The sequence below is a fragment of the Panicum hallii genome, chromosome 1 (genome assembly GCF_002211085.1).
Source record: "Panicum hallii strain FIL2 chromosome 1, PHallii_v3.1, whole genome shotgun sequence".
Lineage (NCBI taxonomy): Eukaryota > Viridiplantae > Streptophyta > Magnoliopsida > Poales > Poaceae > Panicum > Panicum hallii.
In genome coordinates, this window is record NC_038042.1 from 48,314,756 (window position 1) to 48,335,410 (window position 20,655).

At 45.9% G+C, this 20,655-nt stretch overlaps 4 protein-coding genes across 7 annotated transcripts; 2 read left to right on the forward strand and 2 right to left on the reverse strand.

The window, feature by feature from the left end:
- Positions 1 to 980: 980 nt before the first annotated feature.
- Positions 981 to 6,327, reverse strand: LOC112902141 (fimbrin-5-like). Its single transcript, XM_025971073.1, has 15 exons — positions 6,116 to 6,327; positions 5,798 to 6,008; positions 5,530 to 5,703; positions 5,180 to 5,427; positions 4,893 to 5,064; positions 4,564 to 4,602; positions 4,366 to 4,440; positions 4,135 to 4,251; positions 3,740 to 3,951; positions 2,883 to 3,032; positions 2,611 to 2,810; positions 2,106 to 2,263; positions 1,921 to 2,017; positions 1,722 to 1,813; positions 981 to 1,435 (listed from the first exon to the last, which is right to left on the reverse strand). Exons 2-15 carry the CDS (start codon positions 5,882 to 5,884, stop codon positions 1,244 to 1,246), a joined length of 2,013 nt encoding a protein of 670 aa, XP_025826858.1. The 5' UTR covers positions 5,885 to 6,008; positions 6,116 to 6,327; the 3' UTR covers positions 981 to 1,243.
- Positions 6,328 to 10,575: 4,248 nt separating this feature from the next.
- On the forward strand, positions 10,576 to 15,078 carry LOC112886886 (glycerophosphodiester phosphodiesterase GDPDL4-like). The gene is made up of 9 exons (XM_025952910.1): positions 10,576 to 10,924; positions 11,650 to 11,943; positions 12,140 to 12,252; positions 12,337 to 12,835; positions 13,059 to 13,097; positions 13,183 to 13,470; positions 13,602 to 13,741; positions 13,930 to 14,416; positions 14,530 to 15,078. The coding sequence occupies exons 1-9, from the start codon at positions 10,813 to 10,815 to the stop codon at positions 14,790 to 14,792; spliced, it is 2,235 nt and encodes a 744-aa protein (XP_025808695.1). The 5' UTR covers positions 10,576 to 10,812; the 3' UTR covers positions 14,793 to 15,078.
- Positions 15,079 to 15,336: 258 nt separating this feature from the next.
- Positions 15,337 to 17,144, forward strand: LOC112886897. 4 transcript variants are annotated; one of them, XM_025952921.1, is made up of 5 exons: positions 15,338 to 15,678; positions 15,773 to 15,934; positions 16,019 to 16,111; positions 16,458 to 16,577; positions 16,885 to 17,144. In XM_025952921.1, the coding sequence occupies exons 1-5, from the start codon at positions 15,423 to 15,425 to the stop codon at positions 16,911 to 16,913; spliced, it is 660 nt and encodes a 219-aa protein (XP_025808706.1). In that variant the 5' UTR covers positions 15,338 to 15,422; the 3' UTR covers positions 16,914 to 17,144. The 4 variants fall into 4 exon arrangements, with proteins under 4 accessions (XP_025808714.1, XP_025808729.1, XP_025808706.1 ...); XM_025952929.1 differs by lacking the exon at positions 16,885 to 17,144 and having other exon boundaries at positions 15,337 to 15,678; positions 16,458 to 16,694; XM_025952937.1 differs by lacking the exon at positions 16,885 to 17,144 and having other exon boundaries at positions 15,344 to 15,678; positions 16,418 to 16,600.
- A 1,862-nt stretch (positions 17,145 to 19,006) lies between these two features.
- On the reverse strand, positions 19,007 to 20,247 carry LOC112892227. Its single transcript, XM_025959363.1, has one exon. The coding sequence runs from the start codon at positions 19,665 to 19,667 to the stop codon at positions 19,344 to 19,346; it is 324 nt and encodes a 107-aa protein (XP_025815148.1). The 5' UTR covers positions 19,668 to 20,247; the 3' UTR covers positions 19,007 to 19,343.
- Positions 20,248 to 20,655: the final 408 nt, after the last annotated feature.

A 20,655-nucleotide genomic window follows, 5' to 3' on the forward strand; every position in this document is an offset into this window, starting at 1 on the left:
TTTTGGGTTGTGTCTTTCTGAGTGCCCGCCCATGCGACCATGCCGTTTGCAGAGACATATCCTATTCCTGCAGCCAATACACTGACAGAGAGAGAGACATCTTATCTTGAGATGAGCCGACCTAGCTTGTCAGCTCCAGCAGTTTGGCCACGTACGCGCTCTACAGACCACTGATCCATACCTGGATCCATCCACGAGGACCACGAAGCAGCTTGCATCGCATGCATGCTGCAGGGTCAAATGCTGGAAATGTCAACTCATTTGATGGAGCTGCCACTGCCATTAATTCGGCAGGCTGGAAGGTCAAGCCGGGGCCGGGCCATTCCAACCAAGGGCCTAGATCACGCCGTAAAGGCAAAATTTTTTTGCAAAAACGGCGTTTGTGTCTTTACGCATCTAAACGAATCGGCGTATTTTTTTTTTTGCATTTGGGCCTTGTAAACGCAAAAAATTTTTGCGACGAAATCTTGCCAATTTGAAGTACTAAATAAAGTCTATTTACAAAACTTTTTGCACAGATAGGCTGTAAATCGCGAGACGAATCTAATGGTGCTAATTAATCCATAATTAAGCAATAATTAGCGGATGGTTACTGTAGCATCATTGTTGCAAAATATGGATTAAGTAGGTTCATTAGATTCGTCTCGCGATTTACAGCCCATCCATGCAAAAAGTTTTGTAAATAGACTTTATTTAGTACTTCAAATTGGCAAGATTCCTTCGAAAATTTTGCGTTTACGGCTTTTTTGCGTTTACGGGGTGGGAGCCGTAAACGCAAAAACTTGTAAACTTTTACAGCCCCCATTTTGCATTTATACATTTTTGCGTTTACAGGTCATCTAAACAAGCCCCAAACCGCACGACTCGACGAGAACCAGCCTCCCCGCCTCACGAGGCCCAATTCCATGGCCCAGCGAGATGAAAGCACCTTTCACGCAAGATGATTTTTCATCTTGTTTCAGTCTTGCAAAATGTTTTGGTATTGTTCTTACATTTGCTTATACATTTGGCGTACAACATTAGGCTGTGCAATCGGCGCACAATCTTACCTGCTAATAAAAATTGAGTTGCTGCTATCTGGCATGCAAAGAATGAAATCAAACTATATTTACCCAAAACTTTCTCCTTTGCTGCTGCTGTTTTGATTGTCCTTCCCCTTTCAGTTTGGACAGCCCTGATTTGTCGGCGATTTCACCGTGCAAGCTTGGTCCATTATGGTGGTTGGCTGTGATGTTATTTCTAATCAAGTGGTTAGATTGGAGACGCCATCTTCGATGCCTCCTTCGAAATCCTCCTCCCCCTCCTCCTCCTCCTCCTCTTCCTCTTCCTCCTCCGGAAGAGCATCCTGCGGTCCAGGGCTTTGATAAGGCCCGTGCTTTTGCAGGCTCCAGTACATGATGCTTGCAGTAAGGGTGAGGGTCATCTTCGGATTCACCTGCCTCAACAAAACAGGAAGAGCAGACATTAATGCCAGTTGCACGGTATGCCTGGTGTCAATCTATAGAATCTGTTCAAGAAGATAAATTGGATATCAATTTTAGCACATCTTTCCTACAAATGAACTCAGTCATAATTTTATGAACATGTGAGTTTATATACTCCCTCCGTTTTAAAATATAGATCATTTTAATTTTTTAGATTCATAACTTTTACTATGCATCTAAACATACATTTTAGAATCTAGGGGGTACAAGAAAACTAAACCGGCATTCCCGCCTTACCTTCATTATGTCTTCTGGCAACAAGAAGACAGTGCACCCTAGCTTCCTAGCAACACTGATGATATACGTTGCATTCATCTTCTTCTCTTCCTCTGCAAATATAAAAGCAAATGGCACAACACTCTTCATGCTAAACAAAAGTTTATACGATATGTGAAATCGATATGGGATAGGTGTATGTAGGAGCAGAGGTACGCACCATCCTCCCCCTTCTTCACCAAGCTCCAGTCAACAACCCTGCTCTGCACAGCACTTAGGAGCTCAAGGAAGAACACCCCATCAGCTATGCTCTTGTCCTAGAGAATCAAGACAAGTGATTAAAGCTAAGCGCGTGATACAATAGCTCAGTTTAGCTAAATAGCTAAGAAATCTTGATTGGTGAACCTTGAAGCTTTCAATGTGGGAAGTTTTGCCTGATTCCTTAACCCTATTGTTAGCCCATATGAGGATGTCAGCATCTGTGATCTCTTTCTCTTTAGAGTGGGATCTCAAATTCTTTAGCAATTGTAAGATACTGGTCCTCATGAGTTGCCACAGAAAAGCTGGGAATAAGAAAATTTTTAAAGAAATGTTAGTGCTAGAAAATAATATTTAGGAACATGAAGCATTTTTCTTCTAGAATAAAATAGCAGCTAAAAATAATTAATATCCTTACAAAAGCAAGCCATCTCCTATGTATGTATGTCTTCTCTTCCTTTCTTTCTATTTTTCTTTTTTTGACAAGTATATGTTACTACAGCACGCGATAAATTTTAATAGAGTAACTAAGAAATGAGTCTATTCAGGATGAGTAATGGAATGAGCAAGAGTTAGAAAGAAAATTGTGTGGAGCGCAAAAGCAACAACTCGAATAAGATATAAAAAAGTATATATATGTGCATGTATTTACCTAGAATTAATTTCTTATTTCCTTGCATAATGTCATTTCCTGCTACATTTACCAGAGAAAAATTTAACTCCTTCCCAATTTTGATAACCTGATTGCAGTTCTCCACCTTTCTAAATGGCATTATAATTGGCGGTTTAGATGCATGCTTCCAGTTGACTGACCTAGGAGAAATTTTATCAAGGACCTCTAGCAGGACCCATCTGCAAATGAACTTTGGTAAGATAGAAAAATATATACTAAAAAAATAAATTATTCTTAAATAAAGGGCTTACCCAGTTCTAACATCCTCAAACAAATTGTTTACATAAGTTGCAATTCCAAGACTGTTAATCCATAGGCGAAATGCTCTCTCTTCCCTAGATGCCTCGACATCATCAGGAGTATCTTCAACGGGAGCAACAGTGTTGGTTGATAGACCATTTCTGAAAAAGTTTGTAATCATCCCAGAAAATATGCATTAGTAAAGGGGTTTGCCAATTATAGTTTATTAAGATATTTTGAAGAGTCAAGCTTTTTTCTAAAGAAATAAATATTTAACCTTCAACTTACGGTGAGGGTGTTTTCTCAGTCCATGCATGTTCATACTAGTGTATGAAAAATTAATGAAAGACTAAAGTAGTAGAGATATTATGTATTTCAATAAACTTTCCTATATTTGTAATATTTTAGTTTAACGACAATCGTCCCTTCATAGTTTACTATAGAAATTTTCTAGAAAAAAGTAAGAATAAATTTTTGGATGTTTGGAAATATTATACAGTTGACAATCCTCCCATATGTGACTGATAAATACCCATCCATGGTTGCACCAATATATTTGTTTAACAAAGGTTATCCATTTAATTTTATTATCACCAAATGTGGAGCAGTGCATATGTTAAAAAAGGAACAGGAACAGCTAAGCAGATAATGCATTCAAAAGCAAGTCTTTTTAGAAAAAGATCGAAGGTTTTTCATAAAATATGCCATTTTAAATGTTAAATTTCGGCAATATCAAATTATTGTAATTTGTTCATGGTGAAAAAAAATGCGTAGATATATAACAAATATATGCTACAATCGAATTGCTGACCATTATCACCAACCTAAAGGATGATATAGATAGAAGAGGTTGCTTCACTCTGCTTACCTGTTCTGGAATATTTGAGCCACAAATGCCAAGTTAAGATTCGTTGAGCCTTCAACAATATCTTTCGACGTTACATATCTTGTACAATCGAGCTTTTCTGCAGTTTCAAGTACTTTCTTTGCCCTCTCCTTAGGATCTGAAGTTTCTATCATGCTTTTTGAGCTATGCTCTGGAGCAAGGGTACTGAGAAGGTAAGCATACGCTTCACCATCCTGCATATAGACTACCATAAGATACAGAACAACATAATTATCCACATTTATTTTCACCATTTGTTGTTAGGACTGTAGAAACATATGGTTAATATGTAAATAGGGTACATGTTCTATATTGTCCAGGACTAAGACTTCTGACTGTGTATGACAATGCATAATGTTCAGGTGTACTATACATACCTTCACATCGGTAGAGAAATTTGTTACAGTTTTTTTATACCCTGCTTTCTTGAGATGGAAGTTCATCCATTTCAGCAACATCTTATCCGGCGCTAATGTGACCAGCTCCTCTGCCTCCTAGATAGCATCGTGGAAACACCAGTCACATAGATTTTATGGGTAAACACGATTCAACTCTTTCCAATGCAGATACTTGGTTTTGAATACGCATGCATAAATATTTATACAAACCTTGCCACTATCACCAGCCACAATCTCTGCCAACTGAGGGGTTTTCTTAAGATTCAGATCAGCCAGTAGTTGTATCTAAGATAAGGATGGAATACATTGTGAGCCATTGTATTTGCTAGCAATCACCAAAAGTGTACCACTGAAGACTTCCTTAGTAATTACTAGTTGATATAGTAGTATTTGTTATAGCATGCGCACCTTTATGATTTGGGATAACAAACCAAGGACAAGATGAGGCTGCAAAGAAGCATAAGATATTTTAGTCCACCAAATTATGAATATTTATTGAGTAATTACAAATTGACTACCAAAGTGATAATGTTTACCCTCAATCAAGATTTTGTTGATATAAAAAAATTCTTAGATTAACAACAAAGGATGCTCCTGAACTTTCAGTTTGAAAATTTTGCAGTGACTGGCAATGTATATTAAGACATACAAAGTTTGTATCCTTATCGTTTATAAATTAAATAGGAAAATAGGGGGGGGGGCGTAATAATCAGTGCACATCAGCGAAAATAACATACTCTAGCTTCAATCAAATCTTGTGTTCCAATGTTAACAACAGTGCAACCAATGGCCTTTGCAGAGTTGAGACAAAGAGTATGGTTCTCGTTTCTCTCCCATGGATTAAGTTGCTTCTTTGTATTGATTGCTCTCTCATCGATTGTGCCCGGAACAGCAACATTAATCAACTTGCTGATTCATTACAAGACATGGGACAACATCTTAGTGGGTTGTTAACAAAAGTTAAAAAGAAAAAATAGAACAGTAAAAGAATATAATGGAGCAGCCATGCTAAGAACACACTCACCAAAGTAGCACACCATCCCGAACAAGGTTAAATAACTCATTCGATGCAGGATCTAATGGCAAGAAATTCTTTAGGAAAGAATCCTCTCCTAGGAAATTGTTGATATGATTGACATAGGAAGTCTTTTCAGACTCATTAATGACGTGCAAGAGGGTAGTCGTGGAAGATTTCAAAAATGACACAGAACCCTTTAATTTCTTTTTCCCTCCATTTTTGTTGGTTCCCTTTGCTTGAAGATTTAAGTATTCCTAACAAATTTCAAGATAGACTTGTCAAAGAAAAAACTCATTTGCAATGTGAATGAAAACTTAAAATCACTTGTTGGTATGCCGAAGTGATCCTCACTATACCTTAAGGAATGGCTCGAATTCTATAGGTTGGTTCATATCAGGATAGGTCTCGTTCAAAAATTTGTTGACCTCTTCTTCAGACAGAACCTCATGAATGCCCCGAAGTTTCTCCATCACTGGGGGCAAATCTTTTATTGTTACATGATCTACATCCGGTTTCTTTGCAGCGACAAACTATTACGGCAACAAATAAGAGGTATCAATGTGATTACAAACACTTAGTTACCATTAGAATCTTGAAGCGAATTAAAATTGGCTGGTTGCTTACTTTTGCTTTGAGGGTCCGGAGCTGAACTTGGGTGAATTGGCTCTGCAGCCCCGGATCGGAGACATGAACACCAACGAAGGTAGACATTGTGTTCGAAAATCAATTATCTTTCTTGTGGCGAATTCGTTTTTTGCACCAATACCTCAAATCCCCAAGGCCAATGTCAAACAATTCCAAAGATAAGTTGCCATCAACCTCCCATCACGATGCTCTGAATACATCAAGCAAACAAAGAAAGGTCAAAATGACGAGTGGATAGGAATTTGAAATTCCAACACCTAAAACAACAACAAAATAATGAATCATCACCAACTTTACCGAGAGAACGGTAGGAATCATGAGTTCTTTTTCTTTCCCTCTTCTTCCACGTCTTCCTAGCCCCAACGCTCAAATCACTCGCTCCTCCACACACAAGAATGCTTCCAAGCAGGCCCCAGGAATCGTGGGGGAGCAGACGGGTGGTTGGATTGCTGGTAACCATGCAAAGAAAAGGAGCTAAAATTTCTCCCTTGTTTTGCCCGCAACGAACGCCTGACCTCCCCCAAAATAGAAGCTGAGTCACCGCCGCATTTCTTTAACTTTTGTCATGGTGGATGATGGGTGACAACTTTTTGAATCGTCGCCTCAAGAGGGAAAAGGTAGCCGGTGACCACCCAGCCCAATCAGATCTCACCATACAACCATTAGTTTGCATGAGAGAGACATGCATACAAATATGAAAAAAAGATGATGCCATCCCGCATGCAAAGTAGGTTCAAAACTAAAAGTCCCATGAATCGCAAACCAGTCATAAAAAAAATTTAATTGCACCATATTATTTTTTACAACAAGATCTTCAAAACAAAATCGCACTTCATTATATTTGGATAATATTTTTGGCAAACGTATTAAATAAAATTGGATCATATTTTAATACTGCAAACAAATACTCAAACAACAGGAACATACTGTTGTTTTTTGGTAAAAAAAGATTAAACATGATGCGTAGAAGAATTAACATCAATAATAAATTAGTCTACAAACGAAACAAAATAGCTCCATATGTGAACGGAATTTTCTATATGTGACACAAATGCGTATGCATCGTGACTAAATTATTTTTATAAATGAACAATTTATAGTTCTTTTGCTCATCAACGATGCTTGCTTGCTGGTGACCATGGGCTTTCGTTTTCTTGTTCATGGGCCTTTTCTTTTGACACGATCGTGAGTTAACAGGCCTTATGGAACGTGGCCACCGAGAGAGATGAATGTGTCGCCTTGTCGGCCCATGAATAATTTCGGTGCATCTAAACATCAGCTTCGGAGTGGTGTGTGGTGTTGATTGTTGAATACATCCCATTATAGGTAGCCAATCTCCAAATAAATAGAGTATTCTTGTTGGAGGATTCAGACTAAACATCGAAGCGCCCTCCAAATGAATTCTGGCAAGAAACAATTAAACAGCAAATGTTACGCAGCTTCTTTGTTGGTAAAAAGACAAGAATCACTCCCCTGACAAATTTTGTCTTATCTCAGGCTATCCTCGATCGAAATCAAGTTGAAATTTATTTCTAGGTAGCACGTTATGTATGATCCATTGAACAGTTTAAAAAAAAATCCAATGTTTTATACGCACTATTTGTCAAGATCTAAAGGCATCACTGTGCTCACTCGATCGGTAGCACGAAACGCAACTTTAGACAGCAGCTCATAGGGTAAGTTTATCGTCCGTCAATAATGCTGTCCGAAAGTACACACTAATGACTGAGTGGTGCTCAATAACTGGGTTTACTGTTGCTGCAGCTCTCGTGCAATGTTGGGCGGTCCAGCTGCATGCCTTCCCATAAGCGAGCGAATTCGGGTCTCTAGACTAGGAAGATTAATTTGACGAGTGGATGTGGGTTCCTGATTTTCCATAACATGGTGATGAGCTGGTTTATTAGCTTGTCTGACCGTCGCCGATTATTTTTCGTTCTCGATGATTGGATGGATCGCCAGGTTGTCTGATTTGTCCATCCACCAACCATTGCCTAGCTCCTGGGCTCGTATCTTCCTTCCCTGCTTGAGCCAGTATCGATCGGAGTTTGACAGAATCCAGGGGCGCGTCGGCGTGGGCAGCTGCGGCCTGCAGCCATTCGGTCGTCTGATCGCGTGCTAATCCTTTGGCTCGTTCAATTCAACCGTCTGAGAGATAGCTCGCTGGCGTTGCCTGAGAAAAGCACCTTCCCCCACGTGGAGACGCCGCCGATTAAACCAACTAAAGTACAAGGGCCTATGCGACCAGGAACAAACCAAACGCACATAGACCACGTCGCCCAGGCCGGGAAAAAGACCGCTCTGTCTCTGTGCCATCTGTGCGCATTTTCCACCCTCTTGCTAGAAAGGAAACGGGAGCTCGTGGTGGTGGTTTGGTGCGCTTTGGTTTGATTGATCCCTTCCAAATGGATGGATGGTTGGGCCTTGGGCGGCTGGCTAGAGAAGCCCAGCACGAACCATCGACGTCGGGCGCGCCAGTCGCGAGTGCGAGCCAGCCCAGCGGGGGAGGAGTTGCTGTCGTGCCGTCGTGCCCCAGCCGAACTCCACCGCTCCTTCCGGTCCAGACGACGCGCGCAGGGAGGGCGGAGGAGACCGAGCCCGCGCGACTGCTACGCGGCCCCACCGCGGGACGGATGCCGGCCGGCCCCCGGGTAGCGGCATGCACGTCGAGGAGGAGGGGCGGGCCCACAACATGGGCGTCATGTGGGGAGCGCGGGTCCCCCTCCCCTCCTCTGCCGGCGACGGCGTTAGCCTTGCCCAGCTGGGCCACCTGGCATGAGCTGTACGGCATTTTCTCCTCTCCCGTCCCCGGCGTATGTACCTTTTCGGATCGGAACCCAAATAGGAGTACAAAATTTCCTGCGCACACTCGACAGGGGGGAAAAGCAGTAGCTCCTTTCTGTGCGTTCTAGAGAACCGCTGCTTTTCCACATCCATCCCCTGATCAAGAACCCACTTTCTCCAGCCTCGCATCGGATCCCGGCAAAAACTGGTCGAAGCCAGTACGCACTCCAGGCCTCCAACTCCACATCTTGTAACCCGATCCATCACCAACCCCTGTCGCGCAAGGGGAAAAACTGGAAAACGCCGGGCACGCTGCTGCTGCCGCCCTTATCCTGTGGGGGTAGCCGGGTAGGGCACACTGCGATGATGGGGAAGTTTTTCTTGTCCTGCCCACCTGGCGGTAACCTGCATGTGCGCCCGGAACCAAGATCAGGCGCAGCGCGCAGTGCTCCGGGCAGTGGCTCGGCGCTCCCTCCTACTGGCTGGGCCGCTGGTTTAGAGATTGGAGTTGGAAGAGGCAGGCAGAATATGCGGGCAGGGCCAACGTGACGGCGCCGTTCAAGGCAGCTGCTGCCGGCATTGTCAACTTTACTTTAACCGCGCCCGCGCCCTGAGACAAACACAGCGGGGTAATCTAATCGCCGTGATTAAATTTAACCCGTCGGTAAGCGGGTCGCGTCGTTCGCGTTACACCGGTCAACCGCCCGCTGACTGAGCTGATGCGCGCCGCGAGCGCAGGCGCAGCACAGGGCTCCCGGCCTCTCAGCCCGGGTCGCCGTCGCCGAGCCAGCCGGCACCACCCACGGCGGATCGCGCTGCCGGGCGGCGGCGCAGCGGCCCAGCAGCAGGGCACGACGCGGCTGTGCTCCACGAGACCACACGAGGCCACTTGCGCCGTCCCGTTTGGCAGCAGGCGCGCGCGCGCACGCGACGCGCGGGCCCCGTCCCCCGGGGGGGCAGACTCGCTCGGGTCTCGCCGGCTCGGGTCGGGGCACGACACCGCGGCCAGCCAGCCTATGATGAGCCATGATGGTAAGCACGGTCCGGTCCGGGGCACATGCCATCTTTTATTGCCCTCTCGGAAGAACCATAAATCGGCACGAGTCCCCTGGACGAGCCGGCCTCGCGTCCCCCACAACGTAGACGGCTCATGTACGGAGGCTGTGGCTTCGCGAGAAAAATTTTGGGCATGCATTCCCACGCGCATCGTGTTAGTTTCATTTCGAGGGTTAGTGCTGGTGACAGCTACTCAAATGGACGACTTGCCATGTCACCCCATGATTTCGGAGCAGCGGGTTGCAGTACCTTTGAACAGGCTGGTACCACAGCTGGCAATCATCCCGAACAGACATTTTCATCCAAGTTTGACAACGTACTAAAAAAAAAGAAGTGTGTTTTTTGTTTGTCGGAAATTTCTTTAACAAAACAGGGGGTATTTAGAGGCCACGCTTTGGAACTTAGTTTCAGAACACAGGCTGCATACTGTCACGAAAAACTCAACAGAACATTATTATTAAGTAAATACATGATGTGTGAATACAATTTGGTAAATATTGCTCACTGCACCGTGATTTACGATAGATACATGCCAGAACTGAATAGCTCAAGCTTGGTTAGCACTTTCTTGAAACAAATTTATTCGTCGTCGCATGCAGTCGTATCCACCAAAATTCAAAACTAATGCAGGTGTACATACCATCGTTTACCTTTTTACCCCCTTCGGAACTACGCAACCTCAGATTTCTCAAATCGTGCCCATCACAAACATCATCGGGAAAACGTCAAACTAAAAAAAAAAATAGGGAAAGCATACGATTTCAAAGAAGAAAAACTAAAAAATAACACAAACATCATTTTTTTTTCTTGGGAAAGGTTGGGACCGACTCGGGAGCAGCTCGCACACGATTCTCTGACCACCTCCCCCTCTCCCAGGCTCGCTCCCCTGACCCTGATGCCACCTTCTCCTCCCCTATCACACACGGGACACAGCTCAGCAGCATCATCGCGTCGCGCCCCCGTCTCCATTTCTTTGTCTCTCTCCCGGTCTTAAAAATCCAACGCGGCCGCCGGACGCGCATTGCTCATCCTCCCTCCCCGGTTCGCCTCCTCGCCCCCTCTTCCCCTGCTCCTCCCCTTCTTCCCCGGGGGCTGGGCGTTCTTGGAGCCGGAGCTTCTGGAGCTGCCGGCGGTGGTCCAGTAGGTGTCGGTTCGCAATGGGGAGGAGCAGCCGCGCCTGCTCCGTCCTCGGCTCAGCCCTGCTCCTGCTGCTGCTCTCGCTCGGCTCCGCCGCCGCGCAGAAGGGCTCCACCTGGAAGACCCTGAGTGGTAAGCTCGATTCGCTGCGCCTCACTTCCTTTCTTGCAAGTTCCGCAGCATGTGCGTATTTGATCTGTCGATCTGGGCCGATTTGCTGCTATCCTTCGCTTAAAGATCAGTTTTTTTCTTGGAAACTGCAAATTTGGTTTTGTCATGCTGTTTGGGCTGGATCTTTAGGACGAGAACAGGTTGGATGCGCATTTTTTTTTTCTATCGGAGCTCAAGCTTCTATTTTCTTAAAGTAGTTTTGCTGGTCATCAGTGCTCTTTGGGAAACTAGATTTCTGATTGGAAGCTTGGGGCCGGCCATGATGCTTACCTTTTACTTTCTATTAAATTTCCACGGTAGCCTTTCCAGCTGAATGACATTTGGTTAGGATAAGATAGCAACCTCTTTGGGATTATCTTACATAGCCATGCTCTAGTACAAAGCCTATGAGCAATCATTTTCACTCCTTAGTGAGAAATACGTTTAAAATAACTAGCTGTAGGCATTTTGCTGTTCATTCGGTTGGTTGCTTACGGCCAATAGGGATTGTTTGTTGCGAGAAGAGTGGACCACTTCGATGGATATGAATTCGAGCCTGATTTCACTCTTAACAGAGATAATGGCCGGTAATCTGATAGGGTCATGCGTGTTGACCATCTGGTAATTTGGGTTTTCTGTTACCTGCCGTGGCAGGGTGCTTAGGGCCTTCCTCAAGCCTAACACTAACAATCATCTCATTGTTTCAGGCAAGGCTCCAACAATTGTTGCCAAGGGCGGGTTCTCAGGCCTTTTTCCAGATTCCAGTGTTCTTGCTTATCAGTTTGTTGAAATGGCTAGCTCCCCTGACACAGCCATCTCGTGCGATGTTTGGTTGACCAAGGATGGCACTGGCATCTGCCTTCCAAACATAAATATGGATAACTGTACCACCATATCCGATCAATTCCCACAGGGGAAGAAGACCTACAATGTTAATGGTGTATCTACAGCAGGATGGTTCTCCGTGGACTTTACAAGCACTGATCTACAAAATGTATCCTGTAAGTACAAATCACAAACTTGTACTTTGCTAATGTCTTGGGCATTTAGATCTTCTGAAGTGTAATAGACTAATAGCTGTTTTTTTTTCCTGTGTGCATTCGAAGAGAAATGTTCGGATGTCTGTGCGTATAATCTTATACTATTACTTTACCAATGAATCTGTCTTGCTTGTCTAATTCAGTTTGTAATTTACAGTGAAGCAATCAATCTTGTCCCGCCCGTATTACTTTGATGGTTCCTCCCCAATAGTTCCTGTTAACGCTGCTTTGTCCCAATTTAAGACCCCTGCTGTTTGGTTAAATGTGCAGGTAGGGTTCAAACTCTTAACTACTTGCACTGAACTACAAATTGGGATTTCTCTCACCTGAACATTTGTTTTGTGCACATTGCAGCATGACAGTTTCTATAGCCAGTTTAAGCTCAACATGAGAAGCTATATCCTATCTCTAACAAAACAATACATCGTTGACTACATCTCATCGCCTGAAGTGAACTTCCTCACCAGCATATCTGGAAGAGTTAGCAAGAAGACAAAGCTTGTGTTCCGCTTTCTTGATGAACGCTCTATTGAGCCATCTACAAACCAAACATATGGTTCAATGTTGAAAAATCTAACATTCGTCAAGACTTTTGCTTCTGGAATACTTGTCCCTAAAAACTACATCTGGCCTGTCACACAAGATAATTATCTGCTGCCCTATACTTCAGTCGTTGATGATGCTCATAAAGCAGGGCTAGAAGTCTATGCTGCTGGTTTTGCAAATGACTTTGTTATCAGCTACAACTACAGCTATGATCCATTGACAGAATACCTTTACTTCATTGATAATGGTGCCTTCTCTGTTGATGGTGTATTGTCCGATTTCCCTATTACCCCTTCAGAGGCAGTCGGTGAGTCCATTTTTATCCTATCTTCATGATGCTATGAGGAAATATTTGCTGGCCACTTCATGTAATCAACCTGGCATCTTTGTCAGTTTGATATTTCATTTAGAATAGTTTGAATATTAATAATGGTCCACTTTTCAACTTTCCCAAGCATCTTCAAAGAAGTTGGAAGAAGTAGTATGGATCATGGCTTTCTCTAGTGTTGATTTTTTTTTAATCCGTGCAGGTTGCTTTAGTAACCTTAACGACAGCAAGATAGATCATGGTATGCTTGCTTCCTTTGTCAGATATGTTTACCTTCACCCATTTAGTAATGTTACTGAATTTCAGCTTTCACATTGATGCTGCAGCTAAACCTCTAGTAATCTCTCACAATGGTGCCAGTGGTGACTACCCAGACTGCACTGACCAAGCTTACCAAAAGGCAGTTGCTGATGGTGCGGATGTCATTGACTGTCCTGTTCAAGTGACCAAAGATGGCATACCAATATGCATGAGCTCCATTGACCTGATGGATGTTACTAATGTTGCAAAATCACAATTTGCCTCGCCAGCAGTTACCATAACAGATCTTAAGCCTGTTCCTGGAGTCTTTACCTTCAACCTCACTTGGGATGATATTTCGAAGAACCTGAAGCGTAAGTCTATCTGACCTCTTTTTTGTTTCTTGTTCTACAACTGATTACCTAGTGAGCTATCAAAAGCCCATCTGTGATGTTTCTACAATTGTCGTGCATTTGTTTCGAGGTTGACATTTTCGTATTTACAGCCATGATATCAAACCCAATGAGCAAGTTCCAACTATATAGAAATCCAAGAAACAAGAATGTCGGGAATTTCATGAGACTATCAGACTTTTTGGCCTTTGCAAAAGATAAGGATTTGTCTGGAATCATGATCACTGTAGAGGTAAGAATTTAATAATGCATGCTGGGTTATAGCTAGTATGAACCTAATTTGAGTGACATTTAGCTAAGTCGCGGCGCTGGCTTTTTAAATGGCTTGGCTTTACAGTTCCATAACTCCAGTGATGACACAAAGAGCAGTCCCCATTCAGCGCTTCATTCTCAGTTTTATTCCCTTTTCGATTTTTGCAGCGTGCTGCATTCATGGCAGAGAAGCTTGGATTTGGTGTGGTAGATGCGGTGATCAAAGCCCTTGATGACTCTGGTTACAGCAAACAGACTGCACAGAAAGTTATGATCCAGTCAACGAACAGCTCAGTTCTAGTGAAGTTCAAGCAGGAAACCAAATATGACCTTGTCTACATGATCGAAGAAGATGTCAGAGATGCTGCGCCTTCCTCCCTTGCGGACATTAAGAAGTTTGCCAGTGCTGTTTCTGTCAGCACCAAATCCGTTTTCCCAACGACCAATCAATTCTTGACAAACCAGACCAATAATCTCGCTTCATCCCTTAAATCTGTTGGCCTCCCAGTTTATGTTTATCTGCTCATGAATGAGTTTGTTTCTCAACCGTATGACTTTTTCTCAGACGCCACCGCACAGATCAATGGTTATGTGCAAGGTGCTAAAGTGGATGGAGTCATCACAGATTTCCCTGGGACTGCTCACAGATACAAATGTATGTTCTTGATTATATTTTCATGTATTACCTTATCCTTAAGCATTTCAGATCCATGCAATTGTCACTGAATTTGTTTGCTAACCTCATGCATTGAATTTTAATTTCTGCAGTGAACTCCTGCATGGGAAAGAATGCACCGGGCTTTATGCAGCCTACGACGCCAGGGGGCCTACTTTCAGTTATGGGCGGTGCTCAGCCACCAGCGGCAGCCCCAATGCCACTCTTGACAGACTCTGATGTCACAGAACCACCCCTTCCTCCGGTGAGCAACACCACCACAGCTTCGACGCCTTCCCATGCTGCCCTCAGAATGAAGACCGATGTCTCCATCCTCATCACATTGCTGGTGCTATGTGCTTCTCTCCTGATTTGAAGATAGTCCTGCACATGCGGCATTGGGCGTTAGAGCTCTAATGAATTCATATCGAGTTGCTAATAGCTATTCTTTCCACGACTTCTATGTAGCAATTCTTTTTTTTGTTTTGCGGAATTTGGGGCATGTTGATGTTCAACTTGATACCTCGACGGTGGCACTTGTGTGTGCTGCTCGTAGCAACATTTTGGTACATATGTGTGGTGATACATTATTCAGTGTTCAGGTCACCTTTTTCCCTGTCTGCCCTTTGAATTCTGATTGTTATGAATTCACATTTCACTGAGTAGTGAGTACGTGGTATTAAATCTAATATTCAGAGCTGAGCAATCATCATGACTCATTCAGTCATTCTGTTCTCCAATTTGTATAGATGTAGCTAAATCGGACTATGAAATGCTCATTGGAAATTTGGTCTGGAGCAGCCAGTGATAACTCAATTCCAGGTTGTGCAACAGCCAACCAGTATTGTTCGTTTAGATGCACGGGTGCATAGCAACCGTCAATCAGCATCCAACGGCTGGACATCACCATCCGCCCTCCGTCGGGACGCGATGCTGCGTTTACGCCAAACCGTGGGCTGCGCGAGTGGCCACGGTTGCCGCAGCCAGCCGCGTCTGCCCGTCGTCCATGCCGCCTGCCGCCTCGACGCCGGCGACGGCCACGGCCGTGTACGTGGCGGCGGTGCCGCTGCGGGCGCCCAAGGGCCCCGGCCAGCTGCTGATGTCGGCGGGCTACTCGCTGGGCCTGTGGGACCTGCAGCACTTCATGGTGGTCCTCCGGCCCGACCCGGCCCGGACGCAGGCGCTGGTCTTCGATTTCCAGCCACGGGACCCAGAGGGCGTCGGCGCCGCGCTGGCGGTGCTGTCGCGGAGCGAGATACCCGGTGAAAGCTCCGGCCTTTTCGATCGATTCGTGCAGCGAGACGAAGTTCACAATCCAAGAACGGTGATGTTTATTTGCCTGCGATGGATGTTCAGGCGTGGTTCGGAGAAGAACGCTGCGGAGGGTCCCGGACCGGCGGTGCTGGCTCGTCGGGCACTGCTGCGACGAGGACGCCGTGGGCGCCGCCGACAGGTTCAGCGAGCGGTGGCCGACCGGCCTGGTCGTCGGGGAGCACGACTGCCGGGACTACACCAACGGTAATCCGTCATCGCCGATGCAGAATTCTGAAAGTGCGATCCGTCTCACCCGTTTATTATCTTTTTTTTCTTCCTGATCGCAAGGGCTGGTCGAGGCCCTGACAGGTGAAAAACGTGTCCTGGAGACGCTCAGATCGGGCGGCAGCACCAGCATCAGCGAGGCGGCGCCGCCGTGGTGCGAGTGCCTCTCTCTTTTCCTTCCTTTTCCCGCGCCCTTCGTTCTCGTGGCGCACTAGCTCTGCTTGTGCTGTGCGCGTACTGAATCTCGCCCGGGATTCGAGATTTGGTTTCCAATTCTTTGGTGACGTTGCGTGTGCGTAAGTTAGTGATGCAATTTTTGCTGAAAAAAGAAAGTTAGTGATGCTATTTTGTTGCGGTAGATTGCTGGTCATTGTTGTTCAGCCATTTTCAGCATGTTTGACAGAGTTCATCAGAATGTTCTGCTAGCATCCTTCTGAAATAGCTTGTCACCTTACGCTGCAGATGGATGATCTGAAATTCTGATACCTCCGTCGGTGTGTAGTACATGGTGAAGTATCTACCGTCATTCTGCGGCTTCGAACTGGAGAGTCGAAGCTGCACGTGGCAATGGCCTATCAGATAAACGAGGACACTTTACTAAAGATCCGAGGCAAAGATGAAGGGCCAGTTTGGTAGAGCTCCAACTGATCCTGATTCTCTGTGGGAGCTGATTCTCTAAGAGAAGTGATTCTATGGCTGAAGGTGATTCTCTTTAATTCTCTAGCATAAACTCTTAAAATCAGGATGGAGAATCACTTTACAGAATCAGGAGAAGCTACTTTTTTCAGCTCCCAGCCTCTTAGTTCATTTCAGAGAATCACTCCACAGAATCAGCAGAGAATCACTTCTCTCTGAAAAACTGTTTGGCAGAGCTCTTGCTGGATTCAGCAGAGAATCAGCTCTGGGAGCTCTGCCAAACTGGCCCGAAGTAGCAATGCTGATCCATGAAATCATGTGAAGTTCACTGAACTAGAAGGAGGTGTCAGTTTGAGCTGTTGTCAGTATCTTTTTCGCTATAAACTATATGAAGAATGATACAGTACAAACTGTACATCGCAAGTATACCACCTGAACTGAACAATGGTCGCCCTGTCCATTGCTTGAGAAAAACAGAAGTCCAATTTTCCTGAACTTGAGAGGCAAAACAGGGCCATCCTCCTCCATTACAAGCGACAAAATGTATGCACCATCCATGACAAATAAAAGCCTAAGCTTTCTGTAGTGATCCTCCTGTTGAGTGTTGACCTTTGCACCAAATGCCTTTCAAGCAGTGGCAAGCTGCCCCCATGGTGTCCTGGGATATGGTACTAATAGCCATTGCTGGCCACCTTCCTTCGTCCCCACCAGCTCATCCATCTCAACCCCAGAAACAACGAACCAATCGCGTTCGTCGTGTTGACTTGTGCAATGATGATGCCGACAAATGGAGGCACCTCCGGTGCTGACTTGTGCAATGATGACGCCGACAAATGGAGGCACCTCCGGTGCTGACTTGTGCAATGATGACGCCGACAAATGGAGGTAGCTCCGGCGTTGACTAATCGTAATGGCTTCCTCCATTAATCCTTATCTGAAGCCTGAAAGGAGGAGACAGGGCATGAAGGCGAGGTCCATTAATCCTTATCTGAAAGCCGCCTGTGATCGAAAGGCTTACCACCAACTCACAGGCTACTGTCGACCAACCACACATAAGCATCCAGCTCTGTCTGCAGCTACCCTGCATCCATCATGGAGATTGGATGGTGCATGCCCCTGCCCTACCTGCACAGCCAAATCAGGCAGCAGCTAGTGATACGCATGTAGCAGAGGAAGAAGACACTGTCCGTGTCTAGCTGGCCACCGGTCTGAAATCCGCACCACCATCAACATTCTTCTCTGAACTTTCTGCCTGCAGCTTAGGTTCTACCTGCAGCACTAGGTAATCAAGCAAGCACTATCTCTTTAGCTCGAATCTAGATTCATCAAGATACGGAGAAATGGCACTTGCATTGAAGATCCTCTGGGTCGACCGATGTTGGCGAATCAGGAATGCTCTTCATGGAGATAATCAGGACCCACAAGCATTTTTGCACCAGTAGAGATTTCTGAGCGGCATCTTTGTTCTTCAGAACTTCAGTGTCATGCGGCATGACTCATGCCGGTTGACATTTTCTGAAAGTTGATGGAAATGCAGTAGTCATCAGGGCGCCACGTATCTGGTACGTATTCAGGCAGGGGATTTGCTGTGGAGGGATCAGCATTTGGATTTCTGGAGGGCCCTGCTGACTTGCACACACTAAGCATGATCTGATGATGATGCTCTGGCCACAGAACTGACAGAAGCCACCAACCATGGGCCTCAAATCTGCTCAGGCTAGGGGTTCTCTCTCTCAGCCTCCAGCGATCTCCAACAGATCTTCTGGCACAGCCGTTCGTTTTGGTTCACCTCGGCTCTCTGCACGATCACTGTCAGGTCCGATCTGCTGAACGAGGAATGCACGATCAGCAACCCTGCTGCCTAAGTCAAGGCTCATGAACCTTCTACCATCTGCTGGCACATGTTGAAATGGCTTCTAAGTACGGTGTATTTCAAAAAGCTAGACCAATGTGCGATTTCTTTTCTTTTTCAAAATTCTACACTTCTTTGCTTCCTTATCACAACATTGCACATACTTTGGACAACTTATCAGGAAATTACAGTATCACACTCCCGATCCCAACCTCAACTTTGCCATATCTTCGGCATGCCGACATCATATCGCGGTATACATGTTATTGTGGCCAGAAGTAATCGAGCACTATTTTTGCGAGGGGCAAAAACATTTTGGCCGAGGACCTACCTTTTGTAAGAAACTTTAAAACTAGTATTTAGTTCAGCTGAAATTTACAAATGAAACATGGGAAGTTTCTGAATTGCGACATCCGATAGGTTATCATGGATCATGCCTGTCGTCTTCATGCATAAAAGGATCTGTCAAAGCAGCACAATATGTTTGGACCACATTCTCGAAACAGAGAAACTTCTGCCAACAAAGACTCCAAAGGCCAACAGCAACGAAAAGGGAACAAGGGTGACAAGGGGAAGGCCGATGAATGGCAATTTGACATCCATCTTTTTTGTGATTTCTTATATCCGTGTGGACAAATTCGCATAGGCGCATCACAACCCCAGCAATTACCATGGAACTTTATATGTTATATTATGCTAGTAGACTACCAGTAGTGACCACTGCATATACGTACAAGAATACGAGATACAGTACTCTATACACCTACTACGCACCACCTCAACCTAATTACATATGCTTAACACCTACCCAATGGTACGTGCGTGGACCGTGGATACGCGTACGTATGTAAATACGGACGTAGAATCCTACGTACGCTAGTATATCAAACAAATACACGGCTACGCGTAGATAGCGTAGCGCATGCTCTCGCGCACCATGAGGTGGCTGACCTCGTCAGCCCGCGGCCGCCACCCGCTGGCCGCCCACGCCTCCTCCGTGGCGCCGCCGTCCTCGCCGTCGAAGCGGATGGCGCACGCCATCGCCAGCAGCGCCCTCGCCAGCGCTCCGCCCAGCGTCGGCGCCACCGCCACCGTCGCCGCGGCCGCGCCGCCTGCGGCCGGGGCGGCGGCACCGTCGTCGCCGCCGAGCGCGCTCTCGTCGACCACCCGCGCCGTCCGCCGCCGGCGCCCCCACCGCAGGCCCTGCCGCACCAGGCTCCACATGATGATGCCCTCCGGCGATCGAGCAGCAAGCCAAGAAGCCACTCAAGAACCTTCTCGACCTCCTCGATCGATCTTTCTGCTCCCTAGCTCCTCCTTAAGCAGCTCTTCTCTCTCTCTGCTCTCTCTCAGCACATCCTTGCGTGCACGGACGCTCCTGATCTCCCTCCCTAGCTAGGTTTGTTGGGTCACGCGGCTCGCGCCATGTCCATGGCACCTCCCGTGCTTGCTACCTTGTGCGTGCTTCTTCCTTGCCGCGGCCACGCCATCATCGACGGCCAGAGCGGAGCCTCACAGGTAGTCTATATAAGGGGCGATCGATGCAGCTGGCTACACGAGAGATAGCTCGATCAGGTTATTATTAGCGCATGGAAGCAAGCAGCATCCATGGGATATGTATATATGGAAGAGAAGAGGAGAGGCAGGGGACGGAGGGATTAAGCGCGCGTGATTAGCTAGCTAGGAGGGCAGGCAGGAGCAGGGAGATGATAGTGGTGGTGGGGAGAGGGGAGCACTAGCCTGGCTAAAGAAAAGGCTAAGCTAGCTATCCCGAACTACTCGGTAGTGGGATCGAGGATTCTTGCTGGACTGGGTGGTGGTGTTGGTGCTTGTTTCTTTCACCCGGCCGGGTGCATCATCAGACGCGGACCGGGCCAACGGGCCTGCCTTTACAATCCCTGCTGTTTGTGTGCTGTTGCTGATCCTAGACTAGCACCGTGGTTCGCGCAAATTGCGTGTAGCGTTGATATAATTTTAGTTTCGATACAGCTAAAATCATTTTAACGACCTTCACTTATGGCTTGTTCCTCCAGTGTTCCTTGTCGTCGCTGTAAGTTGTGACACTTGCGAGCATAACCTTATTTTGTCCCTGCTATATATATAGGTTGTGAAAATATTTTAATAGGCTTATTATGCTGTTTTCTTAAAGGTCAACAGAAAGTTTGCATCCACCCATTACACGATCGAGATCTCATATCAGAATCAGAACAAC

Bases quoted from the DNA above. Each gene is read 5' to 3' on its own strand.
- LOC112902141 (XM_025971073.1), bottom strand. From the start codon at position 5,884: ATGTCTACCTTCGTTGGTGTTCATGTCTCCGATCCGGGGCTGCAGAGC. The intron at 4,441-4,563 runs GTGCGCATGCTA...TCCTTATCTTAG, and splicing joins TGTTATCCCAAATCATAAAG to ATACAACTACTGGCTGATCT. The intron at 1,436-1,721 runs GTAAGGCGGGAA...TTGTTGAGGCAG, and splicing joins TGCCAGAAGACATAATGAAG to GTGAATCCGAAGATGACCCT.
- LOC112886886 (XM_025952910.1), top strand. From the start codon at position 10,813: ATGGGGAGGAGCAGCCGCGCCTGCTCCGTCCTCGGCTCAGCCCTGCTC. The intron at 13,098-13,182 runs GTATGCTTGCTT...TTGATGCTGCAG, and splicing joins CGACAGCAAGATAGATCATG to CTAAACCTCTAGTAATCTCT. The intron at 14,417-14,529 runs GTATGTTCTTGA...TAATTTCTGCAG, and splicing joins GACTGCTCACAGATACAAAT to TGAACTCCTGCATGGGAAAG.
- LOC112886897 (XM_025952921.1), top strand. From the start codon at position 15,423: ATGCCGCCTGCCGCCTCGACGCCGGCGACGGCCACGGCCGTGTACGTG. The intron at 15,679-15,772 runs GTGAAAGCTCCG...ATGGATGTTCAG, and splicing joins GTCGCGGAGCGAGATACCCG to GCGTGGTTCGGAGAAGAACG. The intron at 15,935-16,018 runs GTAATCCGTCAT...CCTGATCGCAAG, and splicing joins CTGCCGGGACTACACCAACG to GGCTGGTCGAGGCCCTGACA.
- LOC112892227 (XM_025959363.1), bottom strand. From the start codon at position 19,667: ATGTGGAGCCTGGTGCGGCAGGGCCTGCGGTGGGGGCGCCGGCGGCGG.